Source organism: Pungitius pungitius, chromosome 3 (assembly GCF_949316345.1).
Source record: "Pungitius pungitius chromosome 3, fPunPun2.1, whole genome shotgun sequence".
NCBI classification, from domain to species: Eukaryota; Metazoa; Chordata; class Actinopteri; order Perciformes; family Gasterosteidae; genus Pungitius; species Pungitius pungitius.
The window spans coordinates 29,757,755-29,770,315 of NC_084902.1; the positions used below are offsets into that span (position 1 = coordinate 29,757,755).

A 12,561-nucleotide genomic window follows, 5' to 3' on the forward strand; every position below is an offset into this window, starting at 1 on the left:
CCCCCCCCCCCCCCCGGCCCGTGGCCTTTCACATTCAGCCTTAATTACATCCGAGCAATTAAAGAGCCAGAATGAAGGGCTCTTCGTCTGAGGAGAGGAGGTGCAGATAAGTCTCTGGTGAACCTGTACGTGGAATCTGGAGCGGTTTTAAATGAGATGTTCTGCTTTTAAAGCTGGTAGTACGCAGTAAACATCTTGGTATCTGTCTCTCAACATAGTGCACGTGATTGTCCCCGTGACGCCATCTGGTGGTGAAACTGGCACAGGTCACCTGAAGTAAGAGCATGACATTTGGTGGTAGATGAATCACATCTACATGAGGTTTTATTTGAATGACATCCCGACTGCCTCATGCTTAAATGAATCAGATGTCATTATGGACTGACTGCAGGTTGTTATTTTAGAAGTGAATTTGCAGAATGCATTTTAATTTTAATTTGCCAACTCCGTTGCAAAAAGGTTCAATGCCATCCATGCAAACACACTGCAGACATTTATTTAAAATCAGATGTTACTCTTGAGAGTCGGGAAAAGTTGGTCTCAACAGCTTTATTTAGAAAAGGATGTAAAGGCACACCTCTCCCATCGGAGAGTCATTTCTGATTGAGCTCAGACAAACCGCTGCCCAGCAGTGACATTAGTGTTTATTGAGTTCTACATACAAGCAAACTGAACATTGACACACTCTGCATGCTTCTGGAGGCCATTTAGAATCATGAACTGTTGGATTGAGCGAGAACTTTACCCCCTTTCTTTAAAAACGGCTCAATTTATAAACAATATACGTCTGCTTCCTCGTCTCAATACTCTTCGCCCTCTTCGTCTTCCTCAAACGAGTCCATGCCCACCTCTTCGTAATCCTTCTCCAGGGCGGCCATGTCCTCCCTGGCCTCAGAGAACTCGCCCTCCTCCATCCCCTCCCCCACGTACCAGTGGACGAAGGCCCTCTTGGCGTACATCAGGTCGAACTTGTGGTCGAGGCGGGCCCAGGCCTCGGCGATGGCCGTGGTGTTGCTCAGCATGCACACGGCCCGCTGCACCTTGGCCAGGTCGCCCCCGGGCACCACGGTGGGGGGCTGGTAGTTGATGCCCACCTTGAAGCCGGTGGGGCACCAGTCCACGAACTGGATGCTGCGCTTGGTCTTGATGTTGCTGATGGCAGAGTTGACGTCCTTGGGCACCACGTCGCCGCGGTACAGCAGGCAGCACGCCATGTACTTGCCGTGGCGGGGGTCGCACTTCACCATCTGGTTGGCCGGCTCGAAGCAGGCGTTGGTGATCTCGGCCACCGTGATCTGCTCGTGGTAGGCCCGCTCGGCCGAGATGACCGGCGCGTAGGTGGCCAGGGGGAAGTGGATGCGGGGGTAAGGCACCAGGTTGGTCTGGAACTCCGTCAGGTCCACGTTCAGGGCGCCGTCGAAGCGCAGCGAGGCCGTGATGGAGGAGACGATCTGGCTGATGAGCCGGTTCAGGTTGGTGTAGCTGGGGCGCTCGATGTCCAGGTTCCTGCGGCAGATGTCGTAGATGGCCTCGTTGTCCACCATGAAGGCGCAGTCCGAGTGCTCCAGGGTGGTGTGGGTGGTCAGGATGGAGTTGTAGGGCTCCACCACGGCGGTGGACACCTGGGGGGCCGGGTAGATGGCGAACTCCAGCTTGGACTTCTTGCCAAAATCCACCGAGAGGCGCTCCATCAGGAGGGAGGTGAAGCCTGAGCCGGTTCCTCCTCCGAAGGAGTGGAAGATCAGGAAGCCTTGCAGACCCGTGCACTGGTCAGACTGGGAACAGGTGGGTACCATTAGAGGGTTTCATTAAAAAAGGCTACAGGGAGCTCAATGCATTATGGGCTCTTTTTCTTACCAGTTTGCGGATCCTGTCGAGCACGTTGTCGATGTGCTCCTTCCCCACGGTGTAGTGGCCGCGGGCGTAGTTGTTGGCGGCGTCCTCCTTGCCGGAGATGAGCTGCTCGGGGTGGAAAAGCTGTCGATACGTTCCCGTACGAACCTCATCTGCAGAGGGAGAAGACGGGTTAACGATGGATGCGGACGTGGGCGTGGCCAACAAAGGGGCGTGGCCCCGGCCGCTCCCTCACCGATCACAGTGGGCTCCAGGTCCACGAAGATGGCCCTGGGGACGTACTTCCCGTTGCCGGTCTCGCTGAAGAAGGTGGTGAAGGAGTCGTCGTAGCCCCCCTTGGGCTTCTCGCTGGGCATCTGGCCGTCGGGCTGGATGCCGTGCTCCAGGCAGTACAGCTCCCAGCAGGTGTTGCCCATCTGGACACCGGCCTGGCCGACGTGGACAGAGATACACTCTCGCTGGAGGAGGAGGAGTGAAGCTGAAATTAGGTTCTCTTTATGCAAACCAAAGCGGATCAGTATGCGCCGACGCCTCGTTTTCACAATGCTGCTGCGTTGGATTTAGCAGGTCTGCGTCAGAGACGTTTACGGCCCAGTGACACCTCGGCTCAGTGCCGGCGGTCTAAATAAGTGACAGGAGGTCATTAGCGCGCACTCGCCAGCGGCGCTGAAGGGCCAACGGGCTTCCACTCCCCGCAGAGGCATCTGTGGTGACTCGTAAACGGCGTGGGTGGAGCAGGGGGCGCCGGCTGACTGAAGCAAGTCCCGTCCCATCGTTTGAGGAGGCATCGGGCCCGAAGGAGCTGAGGGAACGCTCGCGGGTCCGTACCCGCCGAGTGGCCCTTCAGAAGGTTAAAAGCCGCGCAAACGTTGGCAGAATATGTACCCGGCCTGTTGGGGGAGGTGTGCAGGGTGATTAATGGGGCAGCAGATGGGCCCCAGACCTCCTTTTAAAGGAGGGCAATAATCCTGTGGTTGGGAAATTCCTGCGATGGCGGCCTCTCTTGGAAACCGGGTTCATCTGGGAGCCCTGCTTTCATTCCATTTAGCCACGCCCCTTCCGATGACGCCATTGAGCTCAATAACGTTCTTTATCTTGTACTATATTAGTATTTGATGCAGCGGTCTGAATGAGGCAGCTAAAAGAAATTCAAGGGTTGAGACGAGCAGCTACGTCACCTCTCCACCCGAATGGTGACCACACAACTTTGTTTTAGTTTTATTGTGAGCTTTTGTTTTGAAATCAGCAGGCCCCCCGACCACCCACCTACCCACCCCTGAAGAGCTCCTGATGCGGGCGGACGGAGGGAGGGGGGGGGAGGGGCCGCATGGGAGCTGCGGTCTATTCTGAGTGAAGGCGGCGCACACAGCGCCATTCTCCGGGTCACCTGATTGAACGTCACACGCGCGCACTGCGGAACTAACGCGCTTCACCTGCAGAGTAAAAACGACGCAGAAAGAAGCTTCTACGCACTTTTTTTTCTTCTCACGCCCCGTGCGCGCGGCTCTGCGACAGGGCGCGAGAGGCGGGGGCGTGCCCGCGTCGCAACAGGCGTACGCAGAAGCTAAACTTCCTGGAACCGGGAGAAAGTGCGCGTGACGGCCCACTTCCGGTATCTCGTCCTAAAAACTACGTCACAGCTGACGTCGTTGCGTAAAAACTCGGGACAGCTGACAGAGGGGCTTTGTGTTGCGGGGTCTCGTTTGTAAAGTTCGCTGGGGGAGGGGGCGCTGGTCTAGTGTGAAGTTTCATTTCTTCTTGTTTTAACAGATAGCGCCCTTAATCTGAAAGTGCGTCATTAAGCTAAAGTGACTTTTTAAAAGCTCTTCCGCGTTGTGTCGCCAGCAGGAAGTGTCACGTCTCAACTGCCGTCGTCTTTCGGCCCGCACACGTTGCGACACACGCACTTGTTGGTTCATGGGCGGCGCGGGGGGGGGGGGGGGGGAGTTTAACTTAAGAATTAATGTAAGCCGCCGAAGAAATGGGGAGAGAAACTGGGCTTCGAGGGTTTAAATAATCACGTGTCTGAAAATAAGGCCTCGGGGTGATTTTGAGCTTCAGGTGTGACGCCGCAGACGCGGAGGCAGAAATAGAAACGTAAAACACACACGCGGCCTGCGGAAGCCACATCAGCACTCCCCAAAAAGTAGGGCACAGCAGCACGGCCCGCTGACACGACACATGGAAAGAGTTAACCTTCACCAGGGAGGACACTTCTCCACCCCCCCCCCCTTCCCCCACTGAAGCACTTTGACGTTAATAAAACATCTAAACTTGTATGGAAGTCGTTATAGAAACACCCGAAGAAGAAGGAGAGACAAAAAGTGCAGAAGCTGAGCCTCGAGTTTTTGGAGGGAAACTACGCAGACGCAACAGGAAAAGTGCGACTCGATGTTCCCCGTGACGCGCACTGCGGACGGAAACCAGCGGCGTCCCTCAGAAGAAGCGTCTCACTGGTACTCACCATTATGACGATGTTCCGATTGTCCTTTGGAAAAAGAGAAATTCGAGGCTGCGGGGCTCTCACAGGTCACCTACAATGAGATCTCTGTGAGTGAAGTCCCGTCACAGTGTGACGCACACGGCTTTATAGCCGCTGCAGAGGGCGGAGCGCAGTTTGAACGGACTGCTTCCGGCTGCACCCTTTCACAGTAAGAGCGGCACATGCGTTTGAGAGAGAGACGAGTCTTACTTTCTTCTTTGGTGATAAAAAAAACGTGCTTTTGACACCCGGCGTTTAAATTACGATCACGTTGATCGGATTAAAATGACATGACGCGTCCGTACAGATTAAATAATTCAAAATGCGCAGCAGTAGAGGTATTCCATTTTACTTTAGTAAAAGTACAAATGTCCTGCGTGCTAAATGTCTGCAAAGGAACCGCCCAAAATGCGACTCTGAATCGCAATGGAGTAATTCTCAGGTACTGCACTACTCGAGTAAGTATACTTTCATTGCACAGCAGTATATTCAACCTAGCAAAAGCAATGGCTCCTACAAGAACAATATTACAAAGTAAACATTTCGTACTTGTAAAATAGCAGCTCGGCACCGTTCATTATCACTTTTACCAATGTAAAATATATATAAATACTTCTTTCATTGCTTTATATTCAATAATCAAACCAATGGCTCAAGAACAAGTGTATTAGGAGTAGGAGGGCATATTTATAACAAAAAAGGTTGATTACTGACCGGGGTCCAGATTGATCAGCAGACGTGCAAAAATAAGGGTGGAGTTCAACAGTGCTAATGCATTGTGGGAAATGTAGGAAAGAAGGGCGCTTGACTTAATTAACGGGATAACGTTGGGTAATTTCTTCGGTTTGTGCTTATATACTGTTTAAGAGCAAATGCAATAATAAGTAAATTCGTAAAGTAAGATAAATGAATTTCGGGGAAATCCTCACGTTTTTAATCACACGGATGTCGTGCTTTGTTGAACTCACGCGTTCTAAATAATGTATTAAATCCAGAGAATCTCTCATTGGCTTTTGACTGAAACGGTAATGCAGGTTTCCGCCGCTAGATGGAGCCGCTCTCACTAGGATTTAGTGTCCAGGTTCTCTGCCTCACTGCAATCTACGTATGTTTAGGTCATTTAAAAAAAAAAAGTTTGTCACAGATTTTGTTTTTCTGACTGCTTTATTACAATCTCAAAATAAATTCTTACAAACAACAGTCGAGTCGCGTGAACACTGAGGAAAATGCACAACAACAATCAACTGTCAGGGGCATAACAACAACAACAACAACAACATAACAACAAATAAAGATAAAACGTAAGTATATATTTCCTGAAGAATATGCCTAAAGGAGCCGATCCAGCCTAATCCTATGAGTGGAAGATCATGTCCAACCCCATGAAGATGTTCATGTCAGTTGACTTAACATAGTTTCACATTTTCCAACCTAACTTTTTGTCGTGTTTTGTTTAATCATGGTTGCATTATGGGTAAGATTGACCCGATGTGAGCGCCGCCTGTCCATCACTCTTTACCGGTTTAGCGGAACGCTGATCCAGGAGCCTTCAGAGGCCTGAGCTCATGGCACCAGACCTTCGCCTCTGAAAGTGAAGACCCTCCTAATCCTCAAACGAACCCCCAGAGCCCATAAAGCCTCGTCCCCTCAACCGCCCGCTCCTCTTCAAACACTCCCGTAAGCACCTGGTTTTTTTGGGGGGGGGGGGGGGGGGTTGTTTGCGCTAGCTGGATAATGGAAATCTTTCTCAAGTGTTGTGTTTCGGCCGGCTCCCCTCGGAGCTCCACAGATTACTTTTCTTTTAAATCTTCCTCGGGGGTAAAACTATTTATTTTCCCTTCGTCCTCCTGAACGTTTGTCAGCTTGAGTGTGACAAAAACACTTTGAAAGTCTCCGTTTGAAGCTGTTCGGTGGAGCCGTGCGTCTGAAAGAACAAAGAACACTACTTCGTACAGATCGGATCTATTGGAAGCAACTGTAAGAAATAGAAATGCATTTTGTAATCATTCGTGTGAGACTGGCAACAGGATGGCTGTAGGATTATGAAGCGTTTTTGTTACTTCAGCCAATCAGCTGCAAGCATGCATGGAAAATCAAATCACTGGAGTAATACAATGAGTCTGAAAAGGAAGTCCCACATTTGAGTCATAGGTTCAATTTCAGTGCTGCTGCACAAAAACCAGAAGGAGGCGCTGTCTGCATTCAGAGTGGATCATTGAAGTAAAACGCTTGGTGATGATTCCCATGTTGGGAGCCACTGGTGTCTGAAGCCGTTGTCTCCAGCATGGCAATTATTTTTATGAATTAAACACTGTGAGAAGTGGTCCATCCAGCTGAAGCTTCAACATCCGACTCCCTCGTCGGATGATACGAAGTAACCCGACGTTTGAGAAGGTTCCTCCAGGTGTCCTCACGCATACAGACACAACACGGGATGGCTCCATTGCACACAGTCCCCGAACCTGCCAGAAGAAAATTAGTCTTCCCAGTAGAAATGGACGCTGATTCCACTAATGATGTGAGACTTAAAATCCCTTCTTCACAGCTCTGGATTGGGGTTAAAGCCGTGAAGTGGGACACCACCTGGGATCCTCTGCATTATAAATGATCAAATAATCCAATCCAATGATTCAAGTGTTTAGCTGACTATTAGCTGTCAAACTTAAAGGGTTTACCCCCCCCCCCCCCCCCTGAAATAAGCAAGTATTTAATCCTTTCCAATTGGAGTGTTGTTTGTGCGACAGGAAGCTTTAGAGTTGCTGAGTAACAAAGCCCTCGTGCAGTAAGAGACATCATGAGTGGGTCACTGCAAACCAACTCTAGCTACAGAAGAAGAATCTGTATTGCCCCCCCCCCGCTGAGGCTGGCGGCCTCTGGCCCGGCGCTGATAAGGGTGAAGCTGCTCTGAGGCCGGATGGATGCAGAGATCAAAGCGGCGCTGGGTTTAGGCTCCGATGGGGTTTTATTTAAGTCAAAGTACTCAAACTAATTCAGAACCATATGAATAATAATAGTGTATTTTGATTGTATAGTATATGCTATGTATCATATTTAAATATGAATGTGTTCATTGCGTCAATGTCATCAGCTGGTAAAGCTTATTTTAATGACTTTTTGTAGTTCTGAATACGTCTTTGTTCATTTTCCTGATTGTATTCAAATAGTCAGACAATTGAATTAAATATAAAATAAATAAACTAAGTTCTGCATCTGATAAACTGTACTTGGTCACACTAATGGTTATTTGTACTCACGACTCACGACATGGAAGCCTATAGTATTATAGTTGCTGAGGAATATGTGGTGTGGCATTAAACCCGTCAATCATCACTATCAGAATTCATTGGACGTTTCTCCGATGCAAACATCGACTGGTTCTATCTCAGCCGCCCACGCCGCAGTATTGACCCGCCTCCACTATTGACCCGCGGGCCGGTTAAAACCTCTCTGCCAACATCAACCTGCTTTTTTCTTCCTATGTGTATAAAAGGGCTTTTTTTCAAACCCTAAAATCAATTGTTCCCCCCAGATGCAAGACGTCACTTTGTGGCAGACGAGGATGAAGCTGAGTACAAATCAGCTGATTACATTTCTTTCCTTTAAAAAGACTCCTGATTCAACCATTGATCGCCTCAAACAACCTGGATTCTTCCTTTGATCTGAAGCTGATCAGCACATCACTTTTATGCATCTTGCACTTTTCTTGATGCAAGAATCGTGGACCAGAGAACGACTTTAATGCCACACGTGACCCAAGGGCTCCAGAAATGTCAGGTCGCCAGCAGCCATCAAACACACACACACATGCACACACACACACACACACACACATGCGCACACACACACACACACAAATATAGACACATGCACACACACACATGCACACACATATAGACACACACACACACACACACACACACACACACACACCCTAATGTCTTTCAAAATGATGCATGAAATCTGTCAGCTGCCCGACCAGAGGAGCTCTGAGATGCTGAGGGTTGACCTTTGACTTTGACACACACACACAGATGCATGCGCACACACACACACAGACACACACACACACATTCATATTTTATCCTTCTCATAGTGGAGATTGTTAATTAACCTCCAAACGTCTCACCAGATTTGCATCATTCTACGAAAAAATATCGTGTGTTATTTTACACACTAGAACTCAAGTCTTCCTGAGTGAGCGCTTCATGAGGGATTAAATAAATATAAAATATATATCTATATACAGATAAATATTGGTTGAATGTCTTCCTGTAAGTCATGTGATTCCAAATGTTCCCCTAAATGTTGACAATAAAACAAAGAAATTGGGTTCAAAACAACAGTCCAGCGAGAAAAACCATAATTTATTTATTAAAACATGGACAACGTTACAGACATTAATAGTAATAATATTATATTAATCATTACGGGACATAGAAATACTGAAAGTGAAGCATCTCGTATCAAAGCAGTCAAACACATCAGTCACTGACTGTCATCTTTTCTCTTGCAGACACAAGTCAAATTGGGCCTTTTAACCTCCTTTGATTTGATTTTCTCAAAGCAGGGAGATAATCACCAGAAGCTGTTCACAATTAGTTTGTTCTTTTCATCGGGTCGGGGAACGCCCCCCCCCCCCCCCCCCTCTCTAAAACGGCAGCGTGTCGAGGAACAGCTTCTCAATCGCTGCCGGCGGCGGCACCAGGTCCTCCAGCTTCAAATAGAAGATCCTCTGCAGGCCTCGGATGCACAGGGTGCGAACTTCACGCAGCTTCTCCAAAAGTCTGGACAACTGGTGGGACCAACAGCCCGAGGCTCCGTCGGCGTCCTTCAAGCACCGGACGACGCTGCCCTGCAGCTCCTCCACCTTCTCCTGCTCCTTCAGCCCGTGTCGCTCCGCTGCTTCCCGGGAACCACATTTCCAGCAGACATGTTAGACACGGAATGACATTGACAGCTTTGACGTGTACTTTGGGCAAAGCGAGGCGCCGCCTCGGAGCGTCTCACCGGTGACCAGGGCGAGGGCGCACACGCAGGAGAAGGTGGACACGTCCAGGTTCATCCGCTGCAGGTCGGCGGAGAACGCCACGATACCGTCGATCCACTCCCCGAAGCCCCGCAGGCACTGGGGCCGGCGCCACGCCGACCCGTCGCAGAAGACCAGCTTCCCCTCCTCGGGGCTGGATCTGAAACAGCGCGACAGATTGGGATCAGAAGGTGACGAGCCCCCCGGCCACCAAACACCCAACGCGTCCCCCCCCCCCCCCCCACGCGCTGCGCTCCGTCACCTGTACGACAGCCGCAGAACAAAGAGCTCCAGGAAGGCCGAGTAGAAGAGGAGGTCTTGGTCGTGTTTGGGGAGAGACGTGAAGCCCGGGATCTTCTGCGCCCAACCCCGAATCACCTCCATGGACCGGGTCAGGAGGTCGTAGAACTGCCGCACGTGCTGGACGTCGTCCCCCGGCGGACCTCCCGGGGTCTCGTTGAGCTGGCGGAGGGTCACCAGTGGGATGAAGAGACGGGGAAAAAAAACAACGCCTCTGCTCGGGCCCTTTCGTTCGCTTACAACTCGTTCGCTTACCCTGAAGCAGTCGACGCGGGGAGGGGGGGGGCTCGATTCCACGTGCGCCCTGACCAGCGCGCCCAGGAGGCCGCTGGCGGGGGGAGACGTGTCCGCGGGGGTTTTGGGTTTGGACGGCAGACGACCCCTTCGGCCCTTCAGGCCCGCCGTCCTCACCACTGCGAGAGAAACACCACGGGAGTCAGGAGGTGAACGCCGGGGGGGGGTCCGGCATCGAGACGCGGCAGGGTGGGGTTACCTTCTTTGACCATTCCCACCGCCAGGCACTTCTGGAAGCGACAGTGTTGGCATCGGTTCCTCCGGCGCTTGTCCACCGGGCAGCTTTTGGCGGCCAAACACACGTACTTGGCGTTTTTTTGTACTGTGCGCTGCGTGGAAGAAGAAAAGCACAAACGTGATATCTGCCCCATGTGACATGAAGATCGATTCTAGACACCTGGGCACCTGTCTGAATGGGAGGTCCCGGTTACCAGAAGGTCGTTTATGTGGCACCAAAGTGGAGGATCTATTTTTTAGTAGCTCCCACAGCCATTTTGTCCAAAGCGTTTAATGGCGCTTTGGAGAATTGATATCAGCCCTCTGGCCCCCGCGGGCCACCTGATGCAGCGTAATGCATTCAGCTGGCGGACAGGGCAGTCTGGGTAAATACCGGGTCGTGGCCATTCATAATTTGGAGAATTGCCCCCGGGAATCTCGCTCAGAGAGGCGAGGGTGAAGGTTTTTTATTCGCGGCACGTTGGGGGCTATTTTAAAACAGGACATTTCCCCCCAATACGCGCGTGTCAAGAGATCAAAACGTGCGTCTGAAGCACAATGTGCAATTTAGGAGTTCAGTCAGGTCTCCTTGGGGGGTAGTTTTGATCCGTAGTTTAAATCCGCGGCACTCAAAAAAACAGTGAACGCACCCATTTTAACAGAATAACATTTCCAGTATTTTAATTTAACAATTTAGAGGTTTTATTTAGTCCAGATAAAAAGTGAATATGCCATCTCCACACTTAGCTTTTCGAACACACCTTGAAGAAGCCCTTGCAGCCCTCGCACGTGCGCACCCCGTAGTGCTGGCACGCCGCATTATCGCCGCACACCGCGCACAGCCCCTCCGCGCTCAGCGGTCCTCGGTCGGGAGCGCGCGGAGCCCGGTAGTCCACGAAGTGGTGAGCGTGGGCGAACTGAAGCGGGTGAGGAAACCCCCCCGCGGGCTGCTTCCCGTGGGAAGCGGCGCCCAAAACCCCGGTGCCGCCCGGTGCCATTCGGCAGGTGGACAAGGTGTTTGCGCCGTGTTGCGCGTGTCTGAGGGAGAACAGCGAGAGTCTGGACAGCGTGTTTTTCTTGTGCGCCGCCGCTAAGTAGTCTGGTCGGAAACTGTAGAGAGAGCCGCAGTCCTCCCACACGTGTCCGGGCGGAGTTTGCGGCGACGGGGAGCGGTAATAGTGCACGGGACCCGGGGGGGAGAGCGGCTCGTTGGACCGGTGCGGGTGGTGCTGATTCGGATGATACCGCGGACACCCGTGCGCATCCTCCACCTTGACGCACGGCAGCTCTCCCTGCGCCGGCATCTGGAAGAGACACGGCGGCTTGGCGTCGTACGCGGCGCCGTAACTGTCCCCCGACGGGCTAAACGTGGGAGCCGACGTTGCCGCCGAGAGTTCACTGTTGGTGAGGTCCATGCTGAACTTGACAAACTCCGGGGTGAGGAAGTCGCAGCCGCGCTCCCCGCTGGCGCTCTGAGAGGCCGGACTGGCTCCTTGTGGAGAGGAGCCGCTCTGGGTCTGGACGCACGGCATCGCCCTGCAAACATGGACCCGGGATCAAACTGGTTTATGGCCGATAAAAATCATTACGTTCATTTGTTTTAGTCCAATATAAAAAAAACCCGCTCGTTGAAAGTGAGAGGCTTTTTAAAATCAGACTTAAATAACCGGAAGATCTCAACAGAAATGTACAGTTCGTGTTAATTACCTGAGGGTTTAGGTTGTTTTCCGGATGAGGTTATCTTCTGATAGTTTTCCTGAGACAAAAACACAGCATCAAACGACACGGTTTATATGATGATGATTTCTTGATAAATGAAGTCAACACGTACCTCAGAGCTCCGCGCAGTGGTGGAGGTCCGTGACGAGTAATCCCATCTCTGCTGTGGCGTTACGCTTCAGCTGCCTGACACCCGACAGGTAAAGCCTGCTCCTCCTCCCTCTCTGTTGTCTTGCTGACTGCCGGGGACACCGACAATGTGCTTTTGTTTACGTGGTGCGCGCCGCTGTGCCCAAACCCCAATACGCACGAACCACGGTGGGCTGGGCTGGTGTGTGGCACAGAACGTTTATGTAATCCGCCAATAACGCGCAACACTAGTGACTGCTTCACTGCTCTATAAGGATTTTATTGTGATTTTGTAGTCCAAACTATTGGGACGTATTTTAAACAGGGATAACCTTAAACAGCTCCTGCGTAATCTCTCGTTGATTAAACCACCTGTAAAATAAGACTTTTAAGGTCTGTGTGTGTGTCTGAAACAGAAAGAACACGACAGCTGGTGGTCCTCCTCGCACTCTTTATTATTATCCTGGAGGAGGAGGAGGAGATCAGCGTTGTGCAATCTCCACCCTCCCTATTACGTCACCGACGTGGGACCGCCTCCCTC

At 51.2% G+C, this 12,561-nt stretch overlaps 2 protein-coding genes across 3 annotated transcripts; both read right to left on the reverse strand.

Annotated features, from left to right (window-relative positions):
- Positions 1-534: 534 nt before the first annotated feature.
- On the reverse strand, positions 535-4,467 carry LOC119220556 (tubulin alpha-1C chain-like). The gene is made up of 4 exons (XM_037476662.2): positions 4,319-4,467; positions 2,090-2,312; positions 1,858-2,006; positions 535-1,775 (listed from the first exon to the last, which is right to left on the reverse strand). The coding sequence occupies exons 1-4, from the start codon at positions 4,319-4,321 to the stop codon at positions 801-803; spliced, it is 1,350 nt and encodes a 449-aa protein (XP_037332559.1). The 5' UTR covers positions 4,322-4,467; the 3' UTR covers positions 535-800.
- Positions 4,468-8,975: 4,508 nt separating this feature from the next.
- Positions 8,976-11,788, reverse strand: LOC119220212 (nuclear receptor subfamily 4 group A member 2-like). Of its 2 annotated transcripts, none has more exons than XM_062561556.1 (5): positions 10,934-11,788; positions 10,156-10,285; positions 9,625-10,075; positions 9,344-9,522; positions 8,976-9,235 (listed from the first exon to the last, which is right to left on the reverse strand). In XM_062561556.1, exons 1-5 carry the CDS (start codon positions 11,702-11,704, stop codon positions 8,985-8,987), a joined length of 1,782 nt encoding a protein of 593 aa, XP_062417540.1. In that variant the 5' UTR covers positions 11,705-11,788; the 3' UTR covers positions 8,976-8,984. The 2 variants fall into 2 exon arrangements, with proteins under 2 accessions (XP_062417540.1, XP_062417539.1); XM_062561555.1 differs by having other exon boundaries at positions 8,976-9,238.
- Positions 11,789-12,561: the final 773 nt, after the last annotated feature.